Source organism: Erpetoichthys calabaricus, chromosome 12 (genome assembly GCF_900747795.2).
Source record: "Erpetoichthys calabaricus chromosome 12, fErpCal1.3, whole genome shotgun sequence".
Taxonomy (NCBI): Eukaryota; Metazoa; Chordata; class Cladistia; order Polypteriformes; family Polypteridae; genus Erpetoichthys; species Erpetoichthys calabaricus.
Genome location: NC_041405.2, coordinates 87,661,705 through 87,688,630, shown reverse-complemented (window position 1 = coordinate 87,688,630; position 26,926 = coordinate 87,661,705). Strand labels below are relative to the sequence as shown.

The 26,926-nt window shown below is 41.8% G+C and overlaps 1 protein-coding gene across 1 annotated transcript in view; it reads left to right on the top strand.

Annotated features, from left to right (window-relative positions):
• Positions 1-26,926, top strand: part of atp11c (ATPase phospholipid transporting 11C) — a 196,463-nt gene that overhangs the window by 110,511 nt on the left and 59,026 nt on the right. Inside the window, 4 exon segments of the mRNA XM_051935386.1 lie at positions 14,219-14,292; positions 15,045-15,148; positions 25,377-25,558; positions 26,646-26,912. Of these exon segments, the coding sequence (XP_051791346.1) occupies positions 14,219-14,292; positions 15,045-15,148; positions 25,377-25,558; positions 26,646-26,912 (627 nt within the window).

Sequence of the window (26,926 nt, the reverse complement as noted above, 5' to 3'; positions counted from 1 at the left end):
AACAAAAGTTTAGCTGACATCAGACAGTAGGTTTTAAAATAACACTCAGTTCTCCTTTAGGCTGACACAGTCCTCCAGCTGTACCTGTCTGTCTTATCCTCATGCTTGGCCCAGCAATTCTGAATGCTGGCACTCTGTGCTAAATCTGGCTCAGCTCTGCATGCTTACAGAAAAGAAATGAATTTATACAGTTTAAACAGATAAAGTGACAATCTCAATATTATAACAAGATTCATATAACAGACCACCCTTTGTCACTGCATCTGTGACAAAACAAGTCCTGAGGATCTTATCCACAAAGTAAAAGTTACTCGATCCCCCTCTACAATGTAAACAGCTCCTCAAGAATGTTTGTAAAGACGTGGAGTGTACTGCCGATCTAGCTCCTGTTTCCCCCGTTAATTATGTAGCGTAAGCCAAAATTAAAGAAGCTAATTTCATCCTTGCTTTCATGTAATTTTATAAACCGTCATATTGCATGGGGTGGGAGGGATAATATCATTTATTTAAATTCAGGTTATTAAAACGCCGCAATTGAAAAAGAACACATTTCCAGAGAGCTAATACCTCTCTTCAGGAAACATCCATCCATCCATCCATTTTCCGACCCGCTGAATCCGAACACAGGGTCACGGGGGTCTGCTGGAGCCAATCCCAGCCAACACAGGACACAAGGCAGGAACCAATCCCGGGCAGGGTGCCAACCCACCGCAGGACACACACAAACACACCCACACACCAAGCACACACTAGGGCCAATTTAGAATCGCCAATCCACCTAACCTGCATGTCTTTGGACTGTGGGAGGAAACCCACGCAGACATGGGGAGAACATGCAAACTCCACGCAGGGAGGACCCGGGAAGCGAACCCAGGTCCCCAGATCTCCCAACTGCAAGGCAGCAGCGCTACCCACTGCGCCACTGTGCCGCCCTTCAGGAAACATATGAGGAAAGAAATTGTTGAAATATACTAATCAAGAAAGCATTACAAACACATTTCAAAGGTTCTGGGATTCCATTGCACCACAGTGAGAGCCATTATCTCTAAATTGAGAATGTGGTGAACAGTAGTGGATCTTACCAGGAAAGGCCAACACACCAAAAGTACCCTCAGCACACAGCAATATCTCATTTAAGAAGTCACAAAGGATCCCAAAAAACCATCCATTGATTTGCAGGCCTCTCTAGCCTCAGCTAAGATCAGCGTTCATGACTCCACAATAAGAAAAAGACTGAGTAAAAATGAGATTCCTGGGAGAGTAGCAAGAGTAACATGAGCCCTCATTTCACATTTGCAGAAAAAAAACACCTGTATGATACCAAAAACCTTTGGAGTTATGTTCTATGCACAGACAAGTCAAAAGAAAAAACTGTTTGGACAACATAGGTCCTACTATGTCTGGCATAATAATACGTTTGAGTGTTTGAGAACATCATGCCTCCAGTAAAACTTGGGGGTGGTAGTGTGACTGTGTGGGGATGCTTTGCTGTTTCAAGACCTGAAGCCTTGCCAATATTAAAGTAAACACAAATTCTGGACTTTACCAGAATATTCTTAAGGAGAATGTCCAGACATCTGAAGCTTAAGTGTAATTGGGTTATGTGACAGGACAATGACCCAAAAAACACAGAAGTGCACAACTGAATGGCTCAGCAGAAACTCAATTAAGATTTTGTAGTGGCTTAGTCAAAGTTCTGCCATGGGCCCAATAGAGATATTGTGGTAGGTACTGAAACAAGCAGTTTATGCTCACAAATCTTATCGATTTTCCTGAATTAAAACAGTTTTCCAAAGAAGAGTGGGCGGCAATTCCTCAAAAGCAGAGTGAAAGACCGATAACAAATTATAAGAGGTTTTTCTGTGGATTATTGCTGCTAAATGTGCTCCAATCAAGTATTTTAAACTGGGGGTGGGTGGTGGACAATTATTTTTTCAGAATGGTGATGGGTGTCCATCCATCCATCCATCCATTTTCCAACCCGCTGAATCCAAACACAGGGTCACGGAGGTCTGCCGGAGCCAATCCCAGCCAACACCGGGCACAAGGCAGGAACCAATCACGGGCAGGGTGCCAACCCACCGCAGGACACACACACACACACCCCCACACACCAAGCACACACTAGGACCAATGTAGAATCGCCAATCCACCTAACCTGCATGTCTTTGGACTGTGGGAGGAAACCCACGCAGAAACGGGGAGAACATGCAAACTCTGTGATAGGTGTCAGATAACTTTATTTCTCAAATGCATAAAGTAATGATTTAAAAACTGAATTTTGTGTTCACTCAAGTTCCATTTCTGTAATATTATACTTTAACTAAAGGTCTGAAGGCCATTCATTATGTAAAATATTAACAAACATTGGATATTACGAAAGGGGTAAATACTTTTTGCAAATGCTTAAGTTGTTCTAGCTAACCTTAGGTGCCTCTTGCTAAAGCCATGTGTCTAGAAAGGAAGAACTAACACAATATTAACCATTAACCAGCAGTTCTGTCATTATTGCTCTCCCACTTAACACACTTATAATTAAAGCTTGGTGAAGATTCTTTCTATTTGATGAAAACCAAAAAAGTAGTTTATGAGGCAGAATATTATTTTGTTTGCTTCCCATCACACCTGTGTGAAGTTACTGTGATTGAAATTGAGAACATTCCACTCTTCAGCAGTCATAAATGAGTACTTTTAATGTTCAGTTTGAAACCAGGAAAACATAGTTTAAAGTCCTGTTGATATAATCTTCTAGGACACAAAGTTTAAAATGCATGGTGTGAGAAGCAGGTAGTGTTCCTTCAGTGCAACACCCAGAAAATTACATGCAAACCTGAGGCTTGTGGAATCCTGAGTGAATCATTTAATTTAATAGCATGAGACTGAAATAGAGAGAGGGGCATTTCCTTTGATCACTGGAAAATGCACACAGGATTTTTTAATTTTTGTATTAATTTTTATATCCATCCTTGCCCAGAGACAAACATGCATTTTTTTCATCTTCTTGTCACTAATGCAATTGAGTCTATAATGTTTAGGTATTCACTGTCTTTAAATATTGTGAAGGTGACTCTGCAGTTTAAGGGCATGTTCCTTCTCATAGTTACTTTTGCGTTTATTTCCAATATCTTCCAAGGATGTGCATTTTGGGGTTTGTTTACTAATAATAAGTTTTGTACTTATTATTCTAAATTATTCTAGTGATTATGTATTTTCAAAAAAATACACTGATCACAAAAGAACTATATTGTGAAAACATTGTCTCTTCTTTTCCTTTAAATTGTGAAGTGAATTATAAACTGTGATGCTTGGAAGTCACTGCTGCCTTTAAACCTTTCTCCTAGTGCCTTTCCAAAGTATACATAATCATTTCAAAATAAATACTTCCATGTTAACTCTAACATAGTGTGATGCTGTCAGCATCATTGACAAGAGTTTGCAAGAAGATACAGTGGGTATAGAAAGAATCACCCCTTTTAAAAATATTCACATTTTGTTGCTTCACTGCCTAAAATGAAAACATACACATTTTTTTAGCTTTATTTACTCAATGCAACCTATAACATCCAAGTCAAAGATGTAATCGCAACAGTTGAGAAAAATATTAATAAATAAAAAACAATAATCACTGAAATTTATAAAGGACCCCCTCGCCCCCCACCCCCATAACAATACAGGCAGTCCCCGGGTTACGTATGAGATAGGGACTGCAGGTTTGTACTTAAGTTGAATTTGCATGTAAGTCGGAAGAGGTACATTATTTTAAGAAATGCTATTGTTGACTGACTGTAACCATGTGCTCTGCCAATAAATGATGGAGTTTCACCTCTCTCTGACCTTTTTATTATTTCTACTTTATTTTCAATGGTGATGTTTTTTCTCTTCTTTACTGTATCACCAGCACTTGCATCAGATTTGTGTTTCAGAGACATTCTTGAAGGGTGAAGGCAAAAGGTTAAGATGAGCTCTTCTACACAGCACTGTACACACTATCACAGCAGGATGGCACCTGTCGTCAACACATCTGATGTACTGACAAGAGACAACTTCCTGCTATGCACGTAACAGTACAAGCAGGCTTGCTATTGAGAATGAATGGAGCGGCAAGGGGCGGTTCATCACCCGCCCACCACACAGTCACCTCCACTACAGTATGCTGCCTGCAGCATCCGCCCACCAAGAACGAACACGGTGCAGCCAAAGGCGGGTAATGAATTGCCCACCACCGCCCCCATTCAACAGGCAGCCACCCGATGCACACTACAGTGCTACCCCCCGCTGCCCCGTTCACCCTTAATGGCCTCCGTTCAGCCACAACCGGGTCACTGCTTGTAGTATTACCATCTGCCCACCGAGAACGAACGGGGCAGCCGTGTGTGATAGGCGGGCAGTGAAACGCCCCCCTTCGCTTCATCCAGCCTGCGTCCAGTCAGGAACAGTGGCTGTGGCAGCGTAATGGGTGGGCAGTGAACTGCCCCATCAAGCCTCCGTCCTGCACACGAGCTATAGTAGTGGCCCTGGTGACTATGGACCACGGGTCGCCGCTTGCCACTGGGAGCCGCCCGAGGGACACCACACTGCGCGGGCAGCAAAATCGCTCCAGCCTCCGTCCAGCCATCTCTTGCAGAGTCTCCAGGCTGAAGATGACGGAGCGGCAGTTACTGAGGTGCATGCTTTGCAGCTGTGGCCCCGTTTGTAAGTCGTAGTTCGGATGTCCGTAACCTGGGGACTACCTATACTTGTAAACTCAATCAGGTGTAACTAATCACCTCCTCCATTGCAGCTCAAGCTAATTGGCTCGCGCCTGTGATCAATTTTAATCATTGTGAGTAGTTTAGCATAAAAACAGCTATTCCTGGAGCATTTCAGTGCTCTCCAAACTGTATAGAAGAGGGATGATGAAACTGGTCAGAGAAGCTACCAAAAGGCGCATGGCAACTTTGAAGGAGTTACAGGACTTTATGGCAAAGAGTGGTCATTGTGTGCATGTGACAACAATATCACAAATGCTTCACAATGTGGCTTGTATAGGAGAGCTGCAAGATAAAAGTCACTCCTCAAGAAAGGCCACGTTGAGTCTCGTTTGAGCTTTGTCAAAAATGCACTTTGAAGATTCTGAGGCCAAGTGGAAAAATGTGTTATGATCAGATGAGACCAAAATCTGACTAGTTGGCCTCAACACCAAGTGATACACTTGGCATTAAGCCTATACAGTTCACTATCCAGAACATAACATACCTATAGTAAAGCATGAAAGTGGTAGCATCCTGTGGTGGTTGTGTTTCTCTGCAGCAGGGACTGGGGCACTTGTCAGGGTAGAAGGAAAAATGGATGAGGCAAAATACTATCAAATTTATGGAAGAAAACCTGCTCCCATATGCCAGAAACATGATGATTGGAAGTAGGTTCATCATTCATCATGACAGTGTCCTGAAGCACAAAGCAAAATTGACTACACAGTGGCTGAAGGAAAAGAAAAAGTGAATACCCTTGCAAGGTCTAGTCAGAGCCCAGACTTAAAACCTATTGAAAATCTTTGGAATGATTTGAAGTTTTCAGTCCACCAACGTTCAACATCCACTTTGACTGAACTTGAACAGTTCTGTAAAGTTTGCTTAATCTAGATGTGGAACGTGGTACAGAAGAATTCCAACAGGCTCAAGACTGAAATTAAAGCAAAAGGTGGTTCCATAAAGTAGTAACACAGGGAGGTGATCCTTTATCGATCAGTTGTATCAGTTTTTTATGTATTATTATTTTTCCAAACTGTTGCTATTATATCTTTGACTTGGACAATTATTGCATTCAATAATTAAAGTTGAAAAATATTTTTGAGTGTGTTTTCATTTTGGGCTGCAAACCAACAAGATGTAAATATTTTCAAAGTAGATGATTCTTTCTATACCCACTGTGTTGTGGAATCTGTAAATAGAGAAGTGTAAATTGATCTTGTCATGGAAGTCTTTACTTTCATCACTTCTCATCCATCTACTTCCTTTGAAATTTGCATATATCCTTGAACATTTCTGTGAGTTTGCAAAGTGATAAGAGAAAGGAACATTCCAGAAAAGCACAATCAAAAGACAGAAATCAGAATCTATTATAAAGCTCTGTAGCAAACTCACTGAGACAGGGAAAACTAAGATGATGTGAAGGAAAAAAATATCCTCTCATATTCTACCTGAGGTAGTGAAAAGATTTTCCAACAACCCCAGACTTTGTAAATACTGTGTCTATTTTCAGGAGTATTTGTGCCATGGTCTAGTACAGCTGCAGGACAACAGTGATGCTGCCCATGCCTTTCACTTCCTCACTGAACCCTAAATTTTGTTTTCCTAATTACATAAAAAAGCACTTCACCAACAGGACATCATTGGTCAGAATGTTCACAATATGCTATCACAGTTGCTTCCCACACAAGAAAAAAAAGTATGAGTGAGTTCTAGCTTGTTGTCCCTATTGCAATAGTAGGGCAGCCCTTTCCTCCAATGTTATTCTGGCCCTTAGCTCTAAATTATATTAGCCATGGCTTTAAAGTCGCTCCTCACTCAAAATGCATTTGAGTCTAGAATAGTAAAGTGAGTTGAGGCAAAGCTTTAATCTGGTTGGAGAATGACAAGACAGCCAGAGAACAGCAAGGAAGAGAACTGAAACCTGTTTAGTTTAACTGAGGGTGCAGATGGATTTTGTTTTATTCATTTTAACTTGATACTGTATGCTGGAACCTCTGATGATTTCCTCCATTGCTTTTATTTTTAATAAAGGTTTAAGTTTTGTTTACTTTTGGCTTCCTCTGAATTATTCCAGGCACAAAGAGCTGCAGTGAAGACACCCTGTTGTCACAGTTCATAATTATTTTTGCCATTTAACAGAGCTACTGAAATGTGAGCAGCATTGAGTCAGTTTGCATCTCAAATCAATTAAGCATATGTATAAGTTATGTATTTCAAAGCTGCTATCATAGTAGATACCCTAATCCAGGGGTGGGCAAAGTCGTTCCTAGAGGGCCACAATGGCTGCGGGTTTTTGTTCCAAACCAGTTGTTTAATAAGAAGCACTTAATTCTCAAGTAACACTTCTGATAAATATTCTTGGTCTTGCTCATTAAGATTTTGAACCATTATTGCCTATTTTAGTCTTAAATAGCTGTAGTCTTGGTTTTTAATTGCTCCTTATTAGCAATAAGATGCAAATGACAAAAGAAACCAGCAGTTCTCCATTTAGCTTGTTTCATTTTACACCTGTGAGTATTTATTGTGCACTCTTTGGTTTAATTAAATACTTGGAAGGACAGGGAAGAGAAAAAAGTGAAGGACTCAGAATTACTCATCCGGTTTTAGACTTCAAATCATTTGGATGATATCCTTAGAAAGGAAAAAAAATCTAGCATATGAGAATGACCAGACATGGCAGAATTAAAGCAGTAACAAGCCATGAAATTCAATTATTGGCAACAATTGTTTTCTAATTAAGCAATTGAGTTGGAACAAAAACCTGCAGCCACTGCGGCCCTCCAGGACTGACTTTGCCCACCCCTGCCCTAATCCCTTTCCTACTCTGAAAGTGCTCACTCTCTGGCCACTGTGTTGTAGTGGTTAATGCTTTGGATTTCAGACCCTGAGTTAATGGGATTAAATCCAGCTACTGACTCTGTGTCATTTAGGGAAGAGATTAGGGTGTCTGCCTTGATAAGAACTTTGAAAGAGAGGAAACATAAATCCTCCAATTTCCCTATACACACTTCAATTACCTGTGCTCCAATTGAAGAAAACAAAAGAACCCATAACCAATTGTATCTCAAATGTCATGAATGTTGTTGTGTAAAAGTATCTGTCAAGTAAATAATAAATCTTGAGTTTTTTCTTCTATAGTGAGCACCTACCAATATGTTTTTTGTCATTTATTTTTGCTTTTATCAAATAAATCTTAAAAAAGAGTGCCCTTTTAATATAAGTAAACCTACAATATTTTCAAAAATATTACAAAATAAACCTGGTGAGCAGGTATTTGACCTGCAGCACAAGGTGGAGCAAGGTACTAGAAAGCAGATGGTTGAGACTGTGACTGCAAACACAAGAAAAAGTGTGTTTTTTGCCTTCATTATATTTGTGATTTTGGTATTTGTATTACTATATATATTTATTTTTACATCCATTTGAATTCCCTAAATAATGATATTCATTAGGATGAAAAATAGCAAAAAAACATTCAATAAACTGCAGCAAGACTCATTGTTTCAGCAAAGTTAGAAGAAAGAAGGTAAACTTGGTGTAAGACAGGAACCAACCCTGGGTGAGATAGCAGAGTATTGCAGAGCACACTTACATGTCCACATCCTTTCATTCAAGACTTGGAGTCTCCAGTCAGTCTAGTATCTTATTTTAGACATTAGACTGGACTTCACACTAGCTGGCTAGAATTAATACTAGTTTGTTTTAATTAATCACATCATTTGAAATGATTACTTAATTAAAAATACAAGATTGCACTGTGTTCTGTGTGCTAAATTTCTTGTTAGCCATATTTTGTGGTAGTATGACTGCTATGCCCCTCCTCGAACCGCCACCTTATCGTGGTGGAGGGGTTTGCGTGTCCCAATGATCCTAGGAGCTCTGTTGTCCGGGGCTTTATGCCCCTGGTAGGGCCACCCAAGGCAAACTGGTCCTAGGTGAGGGATGAGACAAAGTGCGGTTCAATATAACCTCCTATGACGAATAAAAAATTTGGACGGCATTTTCCCTCGCCTGGACGCGGGTCACTGAGGCCCCACTCTGGAGCCAGGCCTGGAGGTGGGGCTCGATGGCGAGCACCTGGTGGCCGGGCTTGCACCCATGGGGCTCGGCCGGGCACAGCCCGAAGAGGCAACGTGGGTCCCCCTTCCCATGGGCTCACCACCTATGGGAGGGGCCAAGGAGGTCGGGTGCAGTGTGAGTTGGGTGGTGGCCGAAAGCGGGGACCTTGGCGGTCCGATCCTCGGCTACAGAAGCTGGCTCTTGGGACGTGGAATGTCACCTCTCTGAAGGGGAAGGAGCTTGAGCTTGTGCGCGAGGTTGAGAAGTTCCGGCTAGATATAGTCGGGCTCACCTCGACGCACAGCTTGGACTCTGGAACCAATCTCCTTGAGAGGGGCTGGACTCTGTACCACTCTGGAGTTGCCCGCGGTGAGAGGCACCAAGCTGGTGTGGGCATACTTATTGCCCCCCGACTTGGAGCCTGTACATTGGGGTTTACCCCGGTGGACGAGAGGGTAGCCTCCCTTCGCCTTCGGGTGGGGGGACGGGTCCTAACTGTTGTTTGTGTGTATGCACCAAACAGCAGTTCGGAGTACCCACCCTTTTTGGAGTCCCTGGAGGGGGTGCTAGAGGGCATACCTTCTGGAGACTCCCTCGTACTGCTGGGAGACTTCAATGCTCACGTGGGCAATGACAGTGAGACCTGGAAGGGCGTGATTGGGAGGAATGGCCCCCCCGATCTGAACCCGAGCGGTGTTTTGTTATTGGACGTCTGTGCTCGTCACGGATTGCCCATAACAAACACCATGTTCAAGCATAGGGGTGTTCATATGTGCACTTGGCACCAGGACACCCTAGGCCTCAGTTCGATGATCGACTTTGTGGTCGTGTCGTCGGACCTGCGGCCACATGACTTGGACACTCGGGTGAAGAGAGGGGCGGAGCTGTCAACTGATCGCCACCTGGTGGTGAGTTGGCTCCGATGGAGGAGGATGCCAGTCAGGCCTGGTAGGCCCAAACGTGTTGTGAGGGTCTGCTGGGAACGTCTGGCAGAGCCCCCTGTCAGAAGTAGCTTCAACTCCCACCTGCGGCAGAACTTCGACCATGTCCCAAGGGAGGTGGGGGACATTGAGTCCGAATGGGCCATGTTCCGTGCCTCTATTGTTGAGGCGGCTGACCAGAGCTGTGGCCATAAGGTAGTCGGTGCCTGTCGTGGCGGCAATCCCCAAACCCGTTGGTGGACACCGCCGGTGAGGGATGCCGTCAAGCTGAAGAAGGAGTCCTACCGGTCCCTTTTGTCCTGTGGGACTCTGGAGGCAGCTGATAGGTACCAGCAGGCCAAGCGGAATGCGGCTTCGGTGGTTGCTGAGGCAAAAACTCGGGCATGGGAGGAGTTTGGGGAGGCCATGGAAAACGACTTTCAGACGGCTTCAAGGAGATTCTGGTCTGGCGTCTCAGGAGGGGGAAGCAGTGCTGTGTCAACACTGTGTATGGTGGGGATGGTGCGCTGCTGACCTCGACTCGGGACGTTGTGGGTCGGTGGGGGGAGTACTTCGAAGACCTCCTCAATCCCACTAACATGCCTTCCAATGAGGAAGCAGAGCCTGGGGACTCGGAGGTGGGCTCCCCCATCTCTGGGACTGAGGTCACCGAGGTGGTCAAAAAAACTCCTTGGTGGCAGGGCCCCGGGGGTGGATGAGATACGCCCGGAGTTCCTCAAGGCTCTGGATGTTGTAGGGCTGTCTTGGCTGACACGTCTCTGCAACATCGCATGGACATCAGGGACAGTGCCTCTGGATTGGCAGACTGGGGTGGTGGTCCCACTCTTTAAGAAGGGGGACCGGAGGGTGTGTTCCAACTACAGAGGTATCACACTCCTCAGCCTCCCTGGAAAAGTCTATTCGGGGGTTCTGGAGAGGAAGTTCCGTCGGATAGTCGAACCTCGGATTCAGCAGGAACAGTGTGGTTTTCTTCCTGGTCGTGGAACAGTGGACCAGCTCTACACCCTTAGCAGGGTCCTGGAGGGTGCATGGGAGTTCGCCCAACCAGTCTACATGTGTTTTGTGGACTTGGAGAAGGCGTTCGACCGTGTCCCTCGGGGAATCCTGTGGGGGGTACTCCGAGAGTATGGGGTACCGGACCCCCTGATAAGAGCTGTTCGGTCCCTGTACGATCGGTGTCAGAGCTTGGTCCGCATTGCCGGCAGTAAGTCGAACCCGTTTCCAGTGAGAGTTGCACTCCGCCAGGGCTGCCCTTTGTCACTGATTCTGTTCATAACTTTTATGGACAGAATTTCTAGGCGCAGCCAGGGTGTTGAGGGGGTCCGGCTTGGTGGACTCAGGATTGGGTCACTGCTTTTTGCAGATGATGTTGTCCTGTTTGCTTCATCAGGCCGTGATCTTCAGCTCTCTCTGGATCGGTTCGCAGCTGAGTGTGAAGCGGCTGGGATGGGAATCAGCACCTCCAAATCCGAGACCATGGTCCTCAGCCGGAAAAGGGTGGAGTGCCCTCTCAGGGTTGGGAGTGAGATCCTGCCCCAAGTGGAGGAGTTCAAGTATCTCGGGGTCTTGTTCACGAGTGAGGGAAGAATGGAGCGTGAGATCGACAGGCGGATCGGTGCGGCGTCCGCAGTGATGCGGGCTCTGCATCGGTCTGTCGTGGTGAAAAAGGAGCTGAGCCGTAAGGCAAAGCTCTCAATTTACCAGTCGATCTATGTTCCTACCCTCACCTATGGTCATGAGCAATGGGTAGTGACCGAAAGAACGAGATCGCGAATACAAGCGGCTGAAATGAGTTTTCTCCACAGGGTGTCTGGGCTCTCCCTTAAAGATAGGGTGAGAAGCTCAGTCATCCGGGAGGGGCTCAGAGTAGAGCCGCTGCTCCTCCGCATCGAGAGGAGTCAGATGAGGTGGCTCGGGCATCTGATCAGGATGCCTCCTGGACGCCTCCCTGGTGAGGTGTTCCGGGCACGTCCAACCGGGAGGAGGCCCCGGGGAAGACCCAGGACACGCTGGACGGACTATGTCTCCCGGCTGGCCTGGGAACGCCTTGGGATTCTCCCGGAAGAGCTAGAAGAAGTGGCCAGGGGAGAGGGAAGTCTGGGCATCTCTGCTCAAGCTGCTGCCCCCGCGACCCGACCTTGGATAAGCGGAAGAGGATGGATGGATGGATGACTGCTATGTCCAATTTTTGCTCTTAAGAAAACTGCATTAAAATGAGTTTCACATTACTAGCCAACATATTAGGTTCTAGATGTAAAATTACAAAGCTGTTTCTAAGTACACAATGCCCACTATGTTGTTTTCTTCAACTTTCATTGTATATCAGAAGAATTTTAGTCTCCCAAAAAACTGACCACTTTTTTGATCTCTGCATACACCAATGTGGAACTTGTTCAATTTTTGCAATGTTACAAAAAAAAGAAATCTGCACCAATACAATAATATATATATGAGGGGGTACCCAAAAATAACTGGAATTGAAAAAAATAATAATTTTTACTTACTGAAACTTTAGTCTCCTTCAAAGTACTCTCCATGTGAATGAATGCACTTGTCCCAACAGTTTTCCCACTGATTTGGTCTGATACCAAATTCTCACCAAGTAATATTCCACTAGATTTTTTCTTAGATTGCAGCAGTTTATGGTTATTGGTCCACAGAGTAAAGTATATAAGAGATAATCTACTTAAAAAATACATTCTAGGATGGGTTCAATATAATGCTGTCCTTCTGAACTCATAAAGTGTAAAATGTTCAGATTTGTACATGTATATCAGCATTAGTAAATAAAAATTATTTCTTACCCAAATGGATTTTAAATCTAGGGATCTTATAAAAGTTGTTTCTTTCATTTAACACATGTAGAAGTGATGACCACAGATGAGATAAGTAAAGTAGCATGTAATCAGCATGGAGTAATGCATTTTTTTAAGAATTCCCTAAATTTTCATTTGGTTATTCAAGTAAACAGAAATTGCATAAAATGGCTGGTAAGCAAAACCATTTGACTAGCCGTATGTCTTATTCTTGATCAGAGACACCAAACTCCAGTGGATTCACATACATGTAAGGTGTTCATTACATCAAATGCTGTATTTTTCAAATTCAAATATATCTGAGAGTAAAGCTCAGTTTGTGTGAAATGATAAAAGGCATTATACTCTCATTCCAATGGCAGTAACTTAACATGGTGTTTTATTGCGAGGTCTTTAAGATTAGTGATTTAAGTAATTTTTATTTTTTCTAAGGTGTTTTGACATGCAGGGGACATGACAAAGCCCCAAACCCCAGACACAACCTCACAAATACAAGTGCTGTGTTCAAACAAGAATTTACTTTAAAGAAATATCTCAACAAAGGCTTCTTCTGTCAATAAACAATTTTCTTCTCTTTTATTTCTTCACCTTTACTCCTACCCAGGAAAGCCTTGTCCTTCTCCTCTCCTAACTCCAACTCGCCTGGTTGAGGTGGAGCAGGTTCCTTTATACCAGACCTGAGAGTACTTCTGGTGCTACCACATTGCACCCAGGAAGCACTTCTGGGTCAGGCAGAACCTCACTAAAACAAGGAATGCTCCATTCCACAGCTTCTTCAGCATCTCCCAAGAAGCCAAGCAGGGCCGCCCATTAGGGCTACAACTCCCATACAGCTCTGTGGGTGTGCACATGGGAGATTCACCAGAGGGATGCTGCCATCTATTCCACATAGCCCCAGGAGGCTGCCTCCTTCAATCCATTCATTATAAAGGCTTCCCAGCCAAGCAAGGAACCATCCATCCCAGCCAGGAAGCCAGCCCCTCCATGTCTTTTTTGACCAAGTATATTCAGTTGATATCTTACATAGAGTTTTAGGTAGAAATTTTGGTAACTTTACTGGTTATAGTTTTTTTATTTAAAATTCTGCAGGGTACTCATCGTGGTGTTTAACTTTGGAATGAGTTAGTGGTGAATCCAGCCAATGTTATTGCATTCAAACGTGTACAGCATATTACAGGATTTGCCAAATATCTTATCTTTCTTTGGTTTTGTTCAATAGTTTTCAACCTGTAGGAATATTAATTTACTGAAGTAGTATTATTCTTTTTGACTTCTTTTTTGTGTTTTGCATTCTAATGTTTTATTATGTTTTTATTAATATTCATTGCGTCATGGCATAAGTAATAATTGTTTGTTTCTTCTTGTGGACTGTGTATATTTGTAATTCCTCATAACGTTAATGTATAAGATCGTTTAAGTCCATTATCCTCCTATTTGTATATAGAATATAAACTATTAATCTTCCCTTAAATATACCGTTAGTGATGCCCAGAGAGTTGCAGCATAAATGTGTAGGTGTTCTGCAATCTTTGATTATCACTTTTCAGTTTTATACAGTTTTCAGTTTTATTCAGTTGTTTATGTTTGTTTCTACATTTTTGCTTGTGATTTAAGAAATTATGTACAGTGTAATTTGTAATTTCTCATATGAATGTTTTTTGTTTGTTTAAAGGTATGAGCTCCTCCATGTGCTGAATTTTGACCCTGTTCGTCGAAGGATGAGTGTTATTGTGAAAACTAAGACAGGTCTGAATAATTTAATCTTGCCAGATTTGCTTTTGTTTGTTTGCATGTTCATTTACTACTGTATAATTTGAAAAGAGCCCAGTGACTGACTAGTACTATGTCCAGGGCTGTTTCCTGCCACATTGTCAGGCCTGCTGGGATAGGCTCTAACCTCCTGCAACCCAAAGTTGCATTAAGCGGGTCTAACAATGTTACTCTATGTTATTTTAATTTGAATAGATTTTGGGCCTTTATAGCAGCATACTTGACATCTGCATGTTGAATAATTCAATTCCTAATGTGGCTTGTATTTTTAATGAATCTCACAAATAAATACACTTGATATTTTATAGTATCTTTCTGCATGAAATCAGTCCCAAGTTGCTTTTCAAAGCATAGAGCTTGGCAGTTGTGTATGATTTTATTTTTTTCCCCCATTACAGCATAAGAAGGTTAAGTTACTTATTCCGGGGTCATTCAATGTAGTCAGAGGTGGAAACTGAAATGACAAACTTTTGGCTTCTGAACTGACAGCTTCTTAATTGTTAGAGCAGTCCCAGGAAACAAAGTGTTCTCTGTAATCCACAGAGTTTAAAATCTACATGCCTTGAGGGGTAGAAGCTAATGTACCTTCATACATCAGTTGTGATGAAGAATTAAAAAGGCAATTGTTAAGTGTTCTAATTATCATGCTTAAAATTGTAATTATCTTGAAATACACATCAAACATAAATTAAAGATTTAATGAGTGGATATTGCTTTCTTCTATTTAGGTGAAATTTTATTGTTCTGCAAGGGTGCTGATTCTTCTATGTTTCCAAGAGTACAAGAAGAAGAAGTGGAGAGAATCAGAATGCACGTTGAACGCAATGCCTTAGTGAGTATTGAACACCTTCCTAAATAAAACAGTACTGTGAAAAAGGCGGTTGTGTTTATCTGCACATGTATGGTATCAATCAAATAATGTAATCAGACATCAAAAAAAAAAAATCCTTTGACCTTTACTCGGCATTCCTTGTATGATGTTAGGTCGGTGGTTGACTCCAAGTCTCACATTCCTAAGGGCTTGTGCTCAGAATACGTACGCGCACACATCATGGCTGCCATGCATTCCCAATGTTCATTTGTCACGTCCTCTGAGCACGTCCTCAAAAATTAACATGATGCGTACGCAAGTTGCAGTACCAGCAAAAGTCAGGGGGCACAGTGTAATAAAAGTTGGAATCTAACGTCAGAATCTCTGTTTACTATCTACATGTGACAGAAAGCCGCTTTGAGGATCATCCAGGATCGATGTACCTGCTTCGATGATTGATGAATGGTTCAATGTGGTGAAGCAAAATACCGACATACAAATACATTCGTGGTGCTTTTATATTCAAGTGTCACATATTCCCCATCGTAATGACACGATACATTTTAAAAGTCTCACATACCATCTTCTGTGCCGTCTTTTTTTTTTTTCATCAGAATGTACAGCAGTGTATTTGAGCCACAGAAAAAAAAATTAAGGACATGGTGAAATGGTGTATTTTGTGATTAAAGTGGATATTTTGGCTTTAATCTCGAAATGTCCACTTTAACCTCGTAGTTTACTTTATCATTAAAGTATACCGTCGTAAACATCATCTTAAAACCGACCCAGTTATTAATCGCTATGTGCTTTTGGGGGTTCCTCCTGAACTGACAGCAGCAATTTACACACAGAACACATTACATTTATGATATTCCAGCTCTCTGCACATTTAAAATCCTTAGATTTATACTTGATATCACTTTCATGATGAAATGCATTAAACTATTTATATTACATTTCACAGATAAGTCGTTAACTTCATTTAAATAATGATTACTGATAATAATTACACATGTTGTGGCAGCATGATCTGCCTCGCAGGGAGTCGCGTCCCTTGTGTTCCCTGCCTGGAATTTGCATATTTTCCTGGTGGGTTTCAACAATGTGCTCTGTTTTCCTTCCAAAGACATGAAGCTTTGGGGATGTGGTGATGCTAAAATGACACTAGTGTGTGTGTGTGTGCTTGTGTTCACCTTGCGATGAGCTGATGCCCCATCCAGAGATTGTTTCTGTCTCGCGCCCGATGCTTGCTGTAATGGGCATATCACTGGATTGATGGATTTAACCATTGAACATCCTTTTCAGAGATATTGCGGCAACATGTCCTCGGAATTTAATGGATGTTTCAGGCAATTCACAACACAGCGAAGCCGAACCTGTTCTCACCGTGATGATATCTCATACGGCCACCTGGTGTGGAATCTTCCAGATTTACATAAAATACACGCGTAAGTATGAACAGTACAATGCTTACGTAGCAGTAGCGTCCACTGGAGCATGCGTTGTGTTGTGTGAAGCATAAACCTGGCCTAATGCTTTCCACCAGTGGGGCTGAAGTTGCAGCTGAGATAAGTAGTCAATTCTTAGTAGCCAGAAGCTATTAACACTAAAATTACCAGAGCCAATGAAAATCTTGTAAATCTGGCCCACCTTAAATCCCTTAGCACCTCTCTGTCAGCGTCTTTTGTCTTCTAAATGTGTTGATAAGCCCAAGCAGCCAGCAACCTGCTATGCCATCCCCCCCACTGCCTCAGAACGGGCAAGAAGTTCTCCCAGTTCCTGCCTTGATTGATTATCTGGGAGTGTGCTGACCTGAATTGTAAGGGGAAATAATTTGATATGTGTTTTGTATCTACAACACTCTATGTAAACACATCGTTAAAACAGAAACGTTTTTAATGTTTTAGTAATAAATGACAAAATGTAGACATGAACTGTATAATGTGTGAAAGCTGATGGCCAAATGTCAAATAAACACTTTCACAAAAGGTGCAAGTACAATACGACAGCTTCCTTGGTGCAGCGGTTAGAAGTGCAGACTTATAATCCAGAGGTTGTGAGTTCGAAACCAGATCCCCCACAAATTCACTGTTTTGAGTAGTGAGCTGCACTTATTGTTAATATTATACAATAAAAATATACATTTGATTTGTGTCTGTAACAGCCGGTGTAAATTTATAGTACTTGTAAAAGTTAGCGTTTATTTTTCACTTTTATTCTCCCAGTCACAATCATGATACAACAGCCACCCCCAATCCCCTCCCCACACCCCAAATCTGATGCAGTTACTTTTTATCTGAAACTGGGAATAACTGTAGATGTGAGTGGTGTTTTGAGACAATCTAACTGGAAATCCTCTGATCTGGAGTGATTAAAACTGACACACAAACACTGGTGAATCTGCCTTCTTCATATCTCACCTTCACTTGATTTTTTTTACTCAGTTTTATTGAGTGTTCCTGCTCACACTGAATTAGTATGCACCTTATGGTCCATGATGTCAAAGCCACACTGACAAAAAAACAGAGACATAGGTATATATGATATTTGGAATAACTTATTTTATGACCTGTATAATACATTTCAGAAAACATTGTGGCACTGATGCAACATTATTCATATTAGTCATATTCATTAGCATCCTCTTTTGCTTTATCCATCACCTTTTCTTGTAAGAAGCGACGACGAAGTTCCTCTGCAAGGTGAGCAAAGAACATTCTTCTTTTCTCAGTGGCCCCCGTGCATGCCTTGTACAGTACATGTGCTTTGATTGCCGCCATGTCAAGCTTGTTATAGCACAAAGCAACCGGCCACCTGCGTGCTCCTGCCGCACTGAATAAACTCGCGCCTTCTGCTGCACGATGTCAACGTAGCACCCGGCAAAAAAGAAAGAGACAAATATATATGACATTTTTGAAGAAATAATTTTATGACCTGAATAGTACCAATCAGAAAGCATTGTCGCACTAATGCAATATTATTTGAAAATGAGCCTTAACTAGTTTTGCTTTTGGCTACGGTCAGTGTCACTACTGGTAGCATGAGGCGATACCTGGACCCTACAGAGGTTGCACAGGTAGTCCAACCTCTCCAGGATGGCACATCAATACTTGCCATTGCCAAAAGGTTTGCTGTGTCTCCCAGCACAGTCTCACGGGCATGGAGGAGATTCCAGGAGACAAGCAGTTACTCTAGGAGAGCCGGACAGGGCCATAGAAGGTCCTTAACCCATCAGCAGGACTGGTATTTGCTCAATTTGGGCAAGGAGGAACAGGACGAGCACTGCCAGAGCCCTACAAAGTGACCTCCAGCAGGTCACTGGTGTGAATGTCTCTGACCAAACAATTAGAAACAGACTTCATGAGGGTGGCCTGAGGGCCTGACGTCCTCTAATGGGAAGTGTTAACTGTCTGGCACTGTGGAACTCGATTGGCATTTGCCATAGAATACCAGAATTTGCAGGTCCACCACTGGCGCCCTGTGCTTTTCACAGATGAGAGCAGGTTCACCCTGAGCACATGTGACAGACGTGAAAGGGTCTGGAGAAGCAGTGGAGAACATTATGCTGCCTGTAACATCGTTCAGCATGACTGGTTTGGTGGTGGGTCAGTGATGGTCTGTGGAGGCATATCCATGAAGGGACTCACAGACCTCTACAGGCTAGACAACGGCACCTTGACTACCATTAGGATGAAATCCTTGGACCCATTGTCAGACCCTATGCTGGTGCAGTGGGTCCTTGGTTCCTCCTGGTGCATGACAATTCCTGGCCTCATGTAGTGAGAGTATGCAGGCAGTTCCTGGAGAATAAAGGAATTGATACCACTGACTGGCCCCCATGCTCACCTGACCTAAATCCAATAGAACACCTCTTGGACATTATGTTTCAGTCCATCTGATGCCGCCAGGTTACACCTCAGACTGTCCAGGAGCTCAGTGATGCCCTGGTCCAGATCTGCTAGGAGTTGTATTGGAAGTCCGATGTACATAGGCTGAACAGGACCAGAGAAAGTACAGTCCCCTGCGGCACTCCTGTGTTGCTGACCACAATGTCAGACCTGCAGTTCCCAAGATACACATACTGAAGTCTGTCTGTAAGATAGTCCACGATCCATGCCACCAGGTATGAATCTACTCCCATCTCTGTCAGCTTGTCCCTAAGGAGTAGAGGTTGGATGATGTTGAAGGCGCTAGAGAAGTCCAGAAACATAATTCTTACAGCACCACTGCTTCTGTCCAAGTGGGAGAGGAATCGGTGTAACATATAGATTATGGCAACCTCCGCTCTCACCTTCTCCTGTGGCATCAGGTGGTGAAGCAGCAGCTGCTCCATGGTCTTCATCACATATGACGTCAGAGCAATAGGCTGCAAGTCATTCAGCTCACTAGGACGTGATACCTTTGGGACTGGGGTGACGCAAGATGTTTTCCAAAGCCTCGGGACTCTTCCCTGTTCCAGGCTCAGGTTGAAGATGCACTGTAGAGGACTCCCCAGCTCCAACGCACAGGCCTTCAGCAATCGTGGCGATACTCCATCTGGACCCACTGCTTTGCTGGCACGAAGTCTCCTCAGCATTCTGCCTACCTGGGCTGCTGTAATTGTGGGTGGGGGGAAACTCTCTCCTATGCTGGTATCAGCAGAAGGATGGGTGGAGAGTGCAGTACTCCGAGGTGAGAGTGGGTTATGGTGGCCAAACCTGTTAAAGAAGTTGTTCATCTGGTTTGCTCTCTCCACGTCTCTCTCAATGGTGGCACCCCGCTTCGAGCTGCAGCCAGTGATGATCTTCATCCCATCCCACACTTCCTTCATGCTGTTATTCTGCAATTTCTGCTCCAGCTTTCTCCTGTACTGCTTCTTCACCGCCCTGAGCTGGACTTGGAATTCCTTCTGCACGTGCTTGAGCTCATGCTGATCACCGCTTTTAAAAGCCCTTTTCTTCTGGTTCAAAAGGCCCTTGATGTCACTTGTAATCCATGGCTTGTTGTTAGCATTGCAGCGTACTGTTCTTACTGGAACTACAATGTCCATACAGAAGTTGATGTAGTCAGTAGTGCAGTCAACAACCTCCTCAGTGTTCTCACTATATGATCCCTGCAGGATATCCCAGACCGTAGCCTTAGGGGACCACTTCCTGAATGAGCGTGTGGTTGTAGGTAGCTCCCTCACTCTTGGTTTGTAGTGAGGCTGAAGCAAAATCAGGTTATGATCTGCTTTCCCAAGCGCAGGCAGCGGAGTGGCGCTGTACGTGTCTTTAACGTTTGCATACAGTAGGTCAATAGTCCTATTTCCCCGGGTGTTACAATCCACATACTGGGAGAAGGCAGGTAATGTTTTGGCCAGTGTCACATGGTTAAAATCCCCAGCGATTAGCACAAGCGCCTCAGGGTGCTGTGTTTGTAATTTAGCAACAGCGGAATGGATGATGTCACCCACTATCTCCATGTCTGCCCGAGGAGGGATGTAAACAATAACAACTATTGTTTATTAAAAGCTATATAATGAAAACCCAATAAAACGAATGATACAAATACAGTTAGGTCCATAAATATTTGGACAGAGACAACTTTTTTCTAATTTTGGTTCTGTACATTACCACAATGAATTTTAAATGAAACAACTCAGATGCAGTTGAAGTGCAGACTTTCAGCTTTAATTCAGTGGGGTGAACAAAACGATTGCATAAAAATTTGAGGCAACTAAAGCATTTTTTTAACACAATCCCTTCATTTCAGGGGCTCAAAAGTAATTGGACAATTGACTCAAAGGCTATTTCATGGGCAGGTGTGCTCTAGTCCGTCATTATGTCATTATCAATTAAGCAGATAAAAGGCCTGGAGTTGATCTGAGGTGTGATGCTTGCATGTGGAAGATTTTGCTGTGAACAGACAACATGCAGTCAAAGGAGCTCTCCATGCAGGTGAAAGAAGCCATCCTTAAGCTGCGAAAACAGAACAAACCCATCCGAGAAATTGCTACAATATTACGAGTGGCAAAATCTACAGTTTGGTCCATCCTGAGAAAGAAATTAAGCACTGGTGAACTCAGCAACGCAAAAAGACCTGGACGTCCACAGAAGACAACAGTGGTGGATGATCGCAGAATCATTTCCATGGTGAAGAGAAACCCCTTCACAACAGCCAACCAAGTGAACAACACTCTCCAGGTGGTAGGCGTATCGATATCCAAGTCTACCATAAAGAGAAGACTGCATGAAAGTACAGTAAATACAGAGGGTGCACTGCAAGGTACAAGCCACTCATAAGCCTCAAGAATAGAAAGGCTAGATTGGACTTTGCTAAAGAACATCTAAAAAAGCCAGCACAGTTCTGGAAAAACATTCTTTGGACAGATGAAACCAAGATCAACCTCTACCAGATGATGGCAAGAAAAAAGTATGGAGAAGGCGTGGAACAGCTCATTGTCCAAAGCATACCACATCATCTGGCTGCCAGTGGCACTGGGACACTTGTGTTTATTGATGATGTGACACAGGACAAAAGCAGCTGAATTAATTCTGAGGTGTTTAGAGACATACTGTCTGCTCAAATCCAGCTAAATGCAGTCAAATTGATTGGGCGGCGTTTCATGATACCGATGGACAATGACCCAAAACATACAGCCAAAGCAACCCAGGAGTTTATTAAAGCAAAGAAGTGGAAAATTCTTGAATGGCCAAGTCAGTTACCTGATCTTAACCCAATTAAGCATGCATTTCACTTGTTGAAGACTAAACTTAGGGACAGAAAGGCCCACAAACAAACAGCAATTGAAAGCCGCTGCAGTAAAGGCCTGGCAGAGCATTAAAAAGGAGGCAACCCAGCATCTGGTGATGTCCATGAGTTCAAGACTTCAGGCTGTCATTGCCAGCAAATGGTTTTCAACCAAGTATTAGAAATGAACATTTTATTTCCAGTTATTTAATGTGTCCAATTACTTTTGAGCCCCTGAAATGAAGGGACTGTGTTAAAAAAATGCTTTAGTTGTCTCACATTTTTATGCAATCGTTTTATTCACCCCACTGAATTAAAGCTGAAAGTCTGCACTTCAACTGCATCTGAGCTGTTTCATTTAAAATTCATTGTGGTAATGTACAGAACCAAAATTAGAAAAAAGTTGTCTCTGTCCAAATATTTATGGACCTAACTGTATGCTATAATTATTCATTTATTTAATGAGGAAAATTTTTCGTGCACAAATATGTAACATTGAAAAAGTATGTTAATGTCTATCATTATTAGTTTATTTGAAGAGGAAATTGGGGATAGGTGTGTGGAAGGCCCTGCCCTATTTAAAGAACATTTATCTGGGTCTTCACCATTCAAAGTCTGATTTTCACAGCACAGGTTTGTGGAAATGCGTCATGTCTTAATCAAAGGAGATCTTGGAGAAAAAAGTTTCTGATGCTCACCAGGCTGGAAAAAGTTTCAGAACTATTTGTAAAGAGTCTAGACTCCATCAGTCCACTATCAGACAAGTTGTATACAAAGGGAGGAAATTCAATACCACTGTTATTCTCCCCAGGAATGGTGAACCAACAAAGATCACTCCAAAAACAAGGCTTGTAATTTTCCAGGAGTCACAAAGAGCAAAAAGGGTAACATCTACAAATCTAAAGGCCTCTCTTGCTTTGGCTAATGTCATGAGTCTGCTATCAGGAGAACAATGAACAACAGTGGTGTAGATGGCAAGGTTGCAATTAGAAAGCCACTACTCTCCAAAAAGAAGACCATGTTGATAAGCCAGAAGGCTTTTGGAAGAATATTCTGTGGACAGAGGATTCCAAAATTGAATATTTTGGTTTAAATGAGAAGCATTATGTTTGGTGAAAACCAAACACGGCATTCCAGCATAAGAACCTTATCCAATGCAAGTGGTGGGCCTGCTTTGCTGTCTCTGGACGAATACAGCTTGCAGACTTTAAAGGAAGTATGAATTCTGAATTGTACCAACAAATTCTTCAGGAAAATATTAGTGTATCCATCTGTGAATTAAAACTCACGAAAAAGTGGGTTGTGCAGCAAGACAACAACCCTAAACACAGAAGTCATTCTAACAAAGACTGTTCAGCAGAAGCAGAAAATTCATGTCTTGGAATGTTTGAATCAAAGTCCTGACATGAAATGTTGTTGTAAGACTGAAGTAAGCAATTTATGTAAGGAAGCCCCCCAGCATCCCTCAGTTGACGCAGTTCTGCAAGTGGGAATAAAATTCCTCCAAGCCAATGTCCAGGGCCAATCAACAGGTACCAGAAATCTTTAGTTGATGATATCACTACAAAAGAGAGTCCCATCAATTACTAAAAAAATTATTTTCACATACTTTTTCATACACAGATATGCAACATTGGATCATTTTCCTCAGTAATAAACAAGCAAGTGTAATGTTTTTGTGTCATTTGTTTAACTAGATTCTCACTATGAATTTTTAGGATTAGCATAAAAATCAGACCACATTTTAAGTCATATTTATACAGATACAGAGAAAATAATAAAGGGTTCACAATCTTTCTAGCACCTCTGTATGTCTTCTGACATAAGAAGAATTTGCAAAGTGGCAACACAAATGTCAAAAACAAATCACAAAATGGCAGCAGAGTGACATCAACATCATAAACATAAATAAAGATTGCAAAATCCAGGCAGTAACTTATAATTGAGTAGGGAGGTGTTCCTTTTACCTCAGCTGGATAAGCAGGTACTTTCTAATTTGCAAGCCAACCTGTACATGTGAGGACATGAGATGAAAAGGGAAGAGCACAGAGGGATTTCTCACCACTGATATTGTCATTAGCCTGATGTTCATTTTCAGGTTTGTTTATGTTGTTATTCTTGCTATAGGCCTATAGCATACTTTCCATTTTTGTATTTTAACTACATTGTTGTCCTTCCTCAGTGTGCAAATGCTTTTCAGGTTGCAATATGAAAAATAATTTATTTTAGGTACTAAATCTTATGCTGCCAATAAAATGATTAATAAAACAATTACATGTTAGAGATACTGTATTAGTGTTTGCTGGTATGGATTAACAATCTCATTAATATAATTACTGTTAGAAGGAGAAAGTGAGTGCAAGAAAGAGTATGAAAACTTCTGTAGCATTAATCAAGACTAGAAGGTTGGCAAAATTCCCTTCAGTATAAGTGAATAGTGTACTTTAGTGTTCATGGAATTCTTTCAAGGTATCATTGCTCTCCGCTATTTTATACTTATTTCCCTTTTATTTTATTTTAATTACTAGCTTTGTTTTATGTAGCATATTTATTTTTAATGTTTATTATTTTTAAGCAAATTTTCTTTAAATAAGATTTATTATTACTTGAATTTTTGTTTGCACATTACTAGTATTGATCAGTGAAATTCACTAAAGCAATTTTTTGCAGCAAATATACTGTGTTCACTGGCGATCTTGTTCGCCAAAAATATTTTTTCTCATCTGGCTTAGACAAACATATTTTCTTCCCCAGTGCCCCATGATGCTTTGTGAGGCCAGCATGACATCACTGAGCTACAGCAGTCAGTATTGGATGGGACAAATATCCCACTAATTTATAACATTGATCCTAGTAGTGAGCTAAAAATTACTAGAAATCTCCCAAATACAATACATTACAAAACGTACATGTAGATGGAAACGGGAAATGAACTGAAATGTGTTGATGTATTTGTGTTTTAAAAGTAATGTCATTTTATATGGACTTGTGCGTAATACTGAGATTACCACTCCATTTTGAGAGTGGTGAATATGTACTGTCGAATCTGTGGAGGGCCATCCTTAGTGAATACATGCTTCCTATATTCCACTGTTCGCAGGAAATTTTACTGTTCTTTATTTGATTCTATTAATTTTATCTCAGAGATGCATTTCTGCCTTACAGCCCAGGTCACATTTTTGGCCACAATAATCCATCCAGCATAGTATCTTTAGCTATTAAAGACATTCACAAGACCCTTGCACCATTATAAATCACTAAAAACTGTTCAGTTTCTCCTTCCCCAATGACTTAATGCATTTCACCAAGTTTGGTGAAGTTCTCAAACATTTCTAAAAACATTTCTGCCAAAGTTGAGGTAAATCAAATTCAGCAGGGTTCGTTTATCATTACGTGCAAGATAATTTCAAGTTACAGTACATTGTAAAGCTAATCAATTATATTTTAATTAGTAAATATATGATTTGTTTTTTAGTATGAATTGTCCTATGAGACATCAGAGCTGTCAGCTGATTCCTGAGATTATTTCTATTTACAGGAGGGATACCGTACACTGTGTGTGGCATACAAATCACTAACTCCAGAAGAGTTTGAAGTGGTTAATGGATTTTTACAGGAGGCCAAGCTTGCTCTACAGGACCGTGAGGAAAAGCTTGCAAAAGTCTATAATGACGTGGAAACTGGAATGCACCTCATAGGTGCCACTGCTGTAGAGGACAGGTCAGTGACAGTAAAATGTGCTCTTAACACTTACAAGCTATATTTTCATTTTATTTTTGGAATGCTTCTAAATCTGTGAGGAATTTTGCCTTAAATGTTCTATGTGTGGCCCCAGCAGAAGATTTACTTTTCCAGTTATCATTTTGAGTGGTTAATATTTTAACAGCAGTCCATCTTTAAAACATCAAATGTTATTCACTTTCGCCCATATGATGAAACTCTTGATGAACAAAAACAAATTCACAACATCAGTAAACATATAGGTCATTCCTAATTTTTTAGTTTTTAGAAGAAAAAGTAATATATTAGTTGCTAGATCTTAATCTGAAGGGATTTCATCAGATGAAGTCAAGTGCCATATTTTGCAACAACTACCACCGTGCTTAATATTTTTCTTTGATTGTTTATGTAATAACTTTTTTTCTCCAGAAGCTAACATCGTGTGAGTTTCAGGGTGGTATAAATCCTTGTATTAGCAGGGATCAAATACTAGGTGACATTAGACATTGCATTGAAAATGACAAGTTAAATAACAAATTATGGTAGAGAGTTCTTAATCTTTACCGTGATTACCCCAGCTTTCAGAATTGCATGTGTAGCCAATAGTGATTTTATTTGCATTCAAATAAGTGTAAAGAATTAAAGAAAAAATAAAAAAAAAAATAATCAAAAACCTTGATGACTAAGTATTAATAGAATGTGTCATGCAATATCCACTTTATCACCCTGGATACCTGCTGTATTGTGTCTACTGTATCTGTTGTACTCTCTTAAACGCTTCTCCAAAGCCTAGTACCTCTCCACCCTCTGTTGACCATTTAAATTGGTTCTTGATTTTATACTTTTTTTTTTTTAAATAAAACTTAATCTCAGAACACAACAAGTCCTGTTTTTTGCTCCACATGCATTCTAAGCCAGTGATTGTGTGTTTTTGTTACTTCAGTGTTGCAACTCATCCTTGTGCATTTCTGACTATGTGACATTCTTCTACCTTTTAATTTTAAAGGAGCATGTGATTTTTGGATAAAGTGGTTTTGAGAATATTGTATAATTTTATTTCTGTACAAACCATTGCTCTTTTTTGCAGTCTGCAGGAAGAGGCTGCAGAGACAATGGAGTCCCTTCACAGGGCAGGAATGAAAGTATGGGTGCTCACTGGTGACAAGATGGAAACTGCTAAGTCCACATGTTATGCCTGCAGACTGTTTCAGAAAAGCACAGAGCTTCTGGAGCTAACAGTGCGGTCATTGGGGGAGGATAGTGGAAAACGAGAGGAAAAGCTACATGAGTTGCTCTTAGACTACCACAAGAAGGCAGTTCAGGACCGACCCAAGAGCAAAGGTGGTATATACAGGTGAGTAGTGTGCA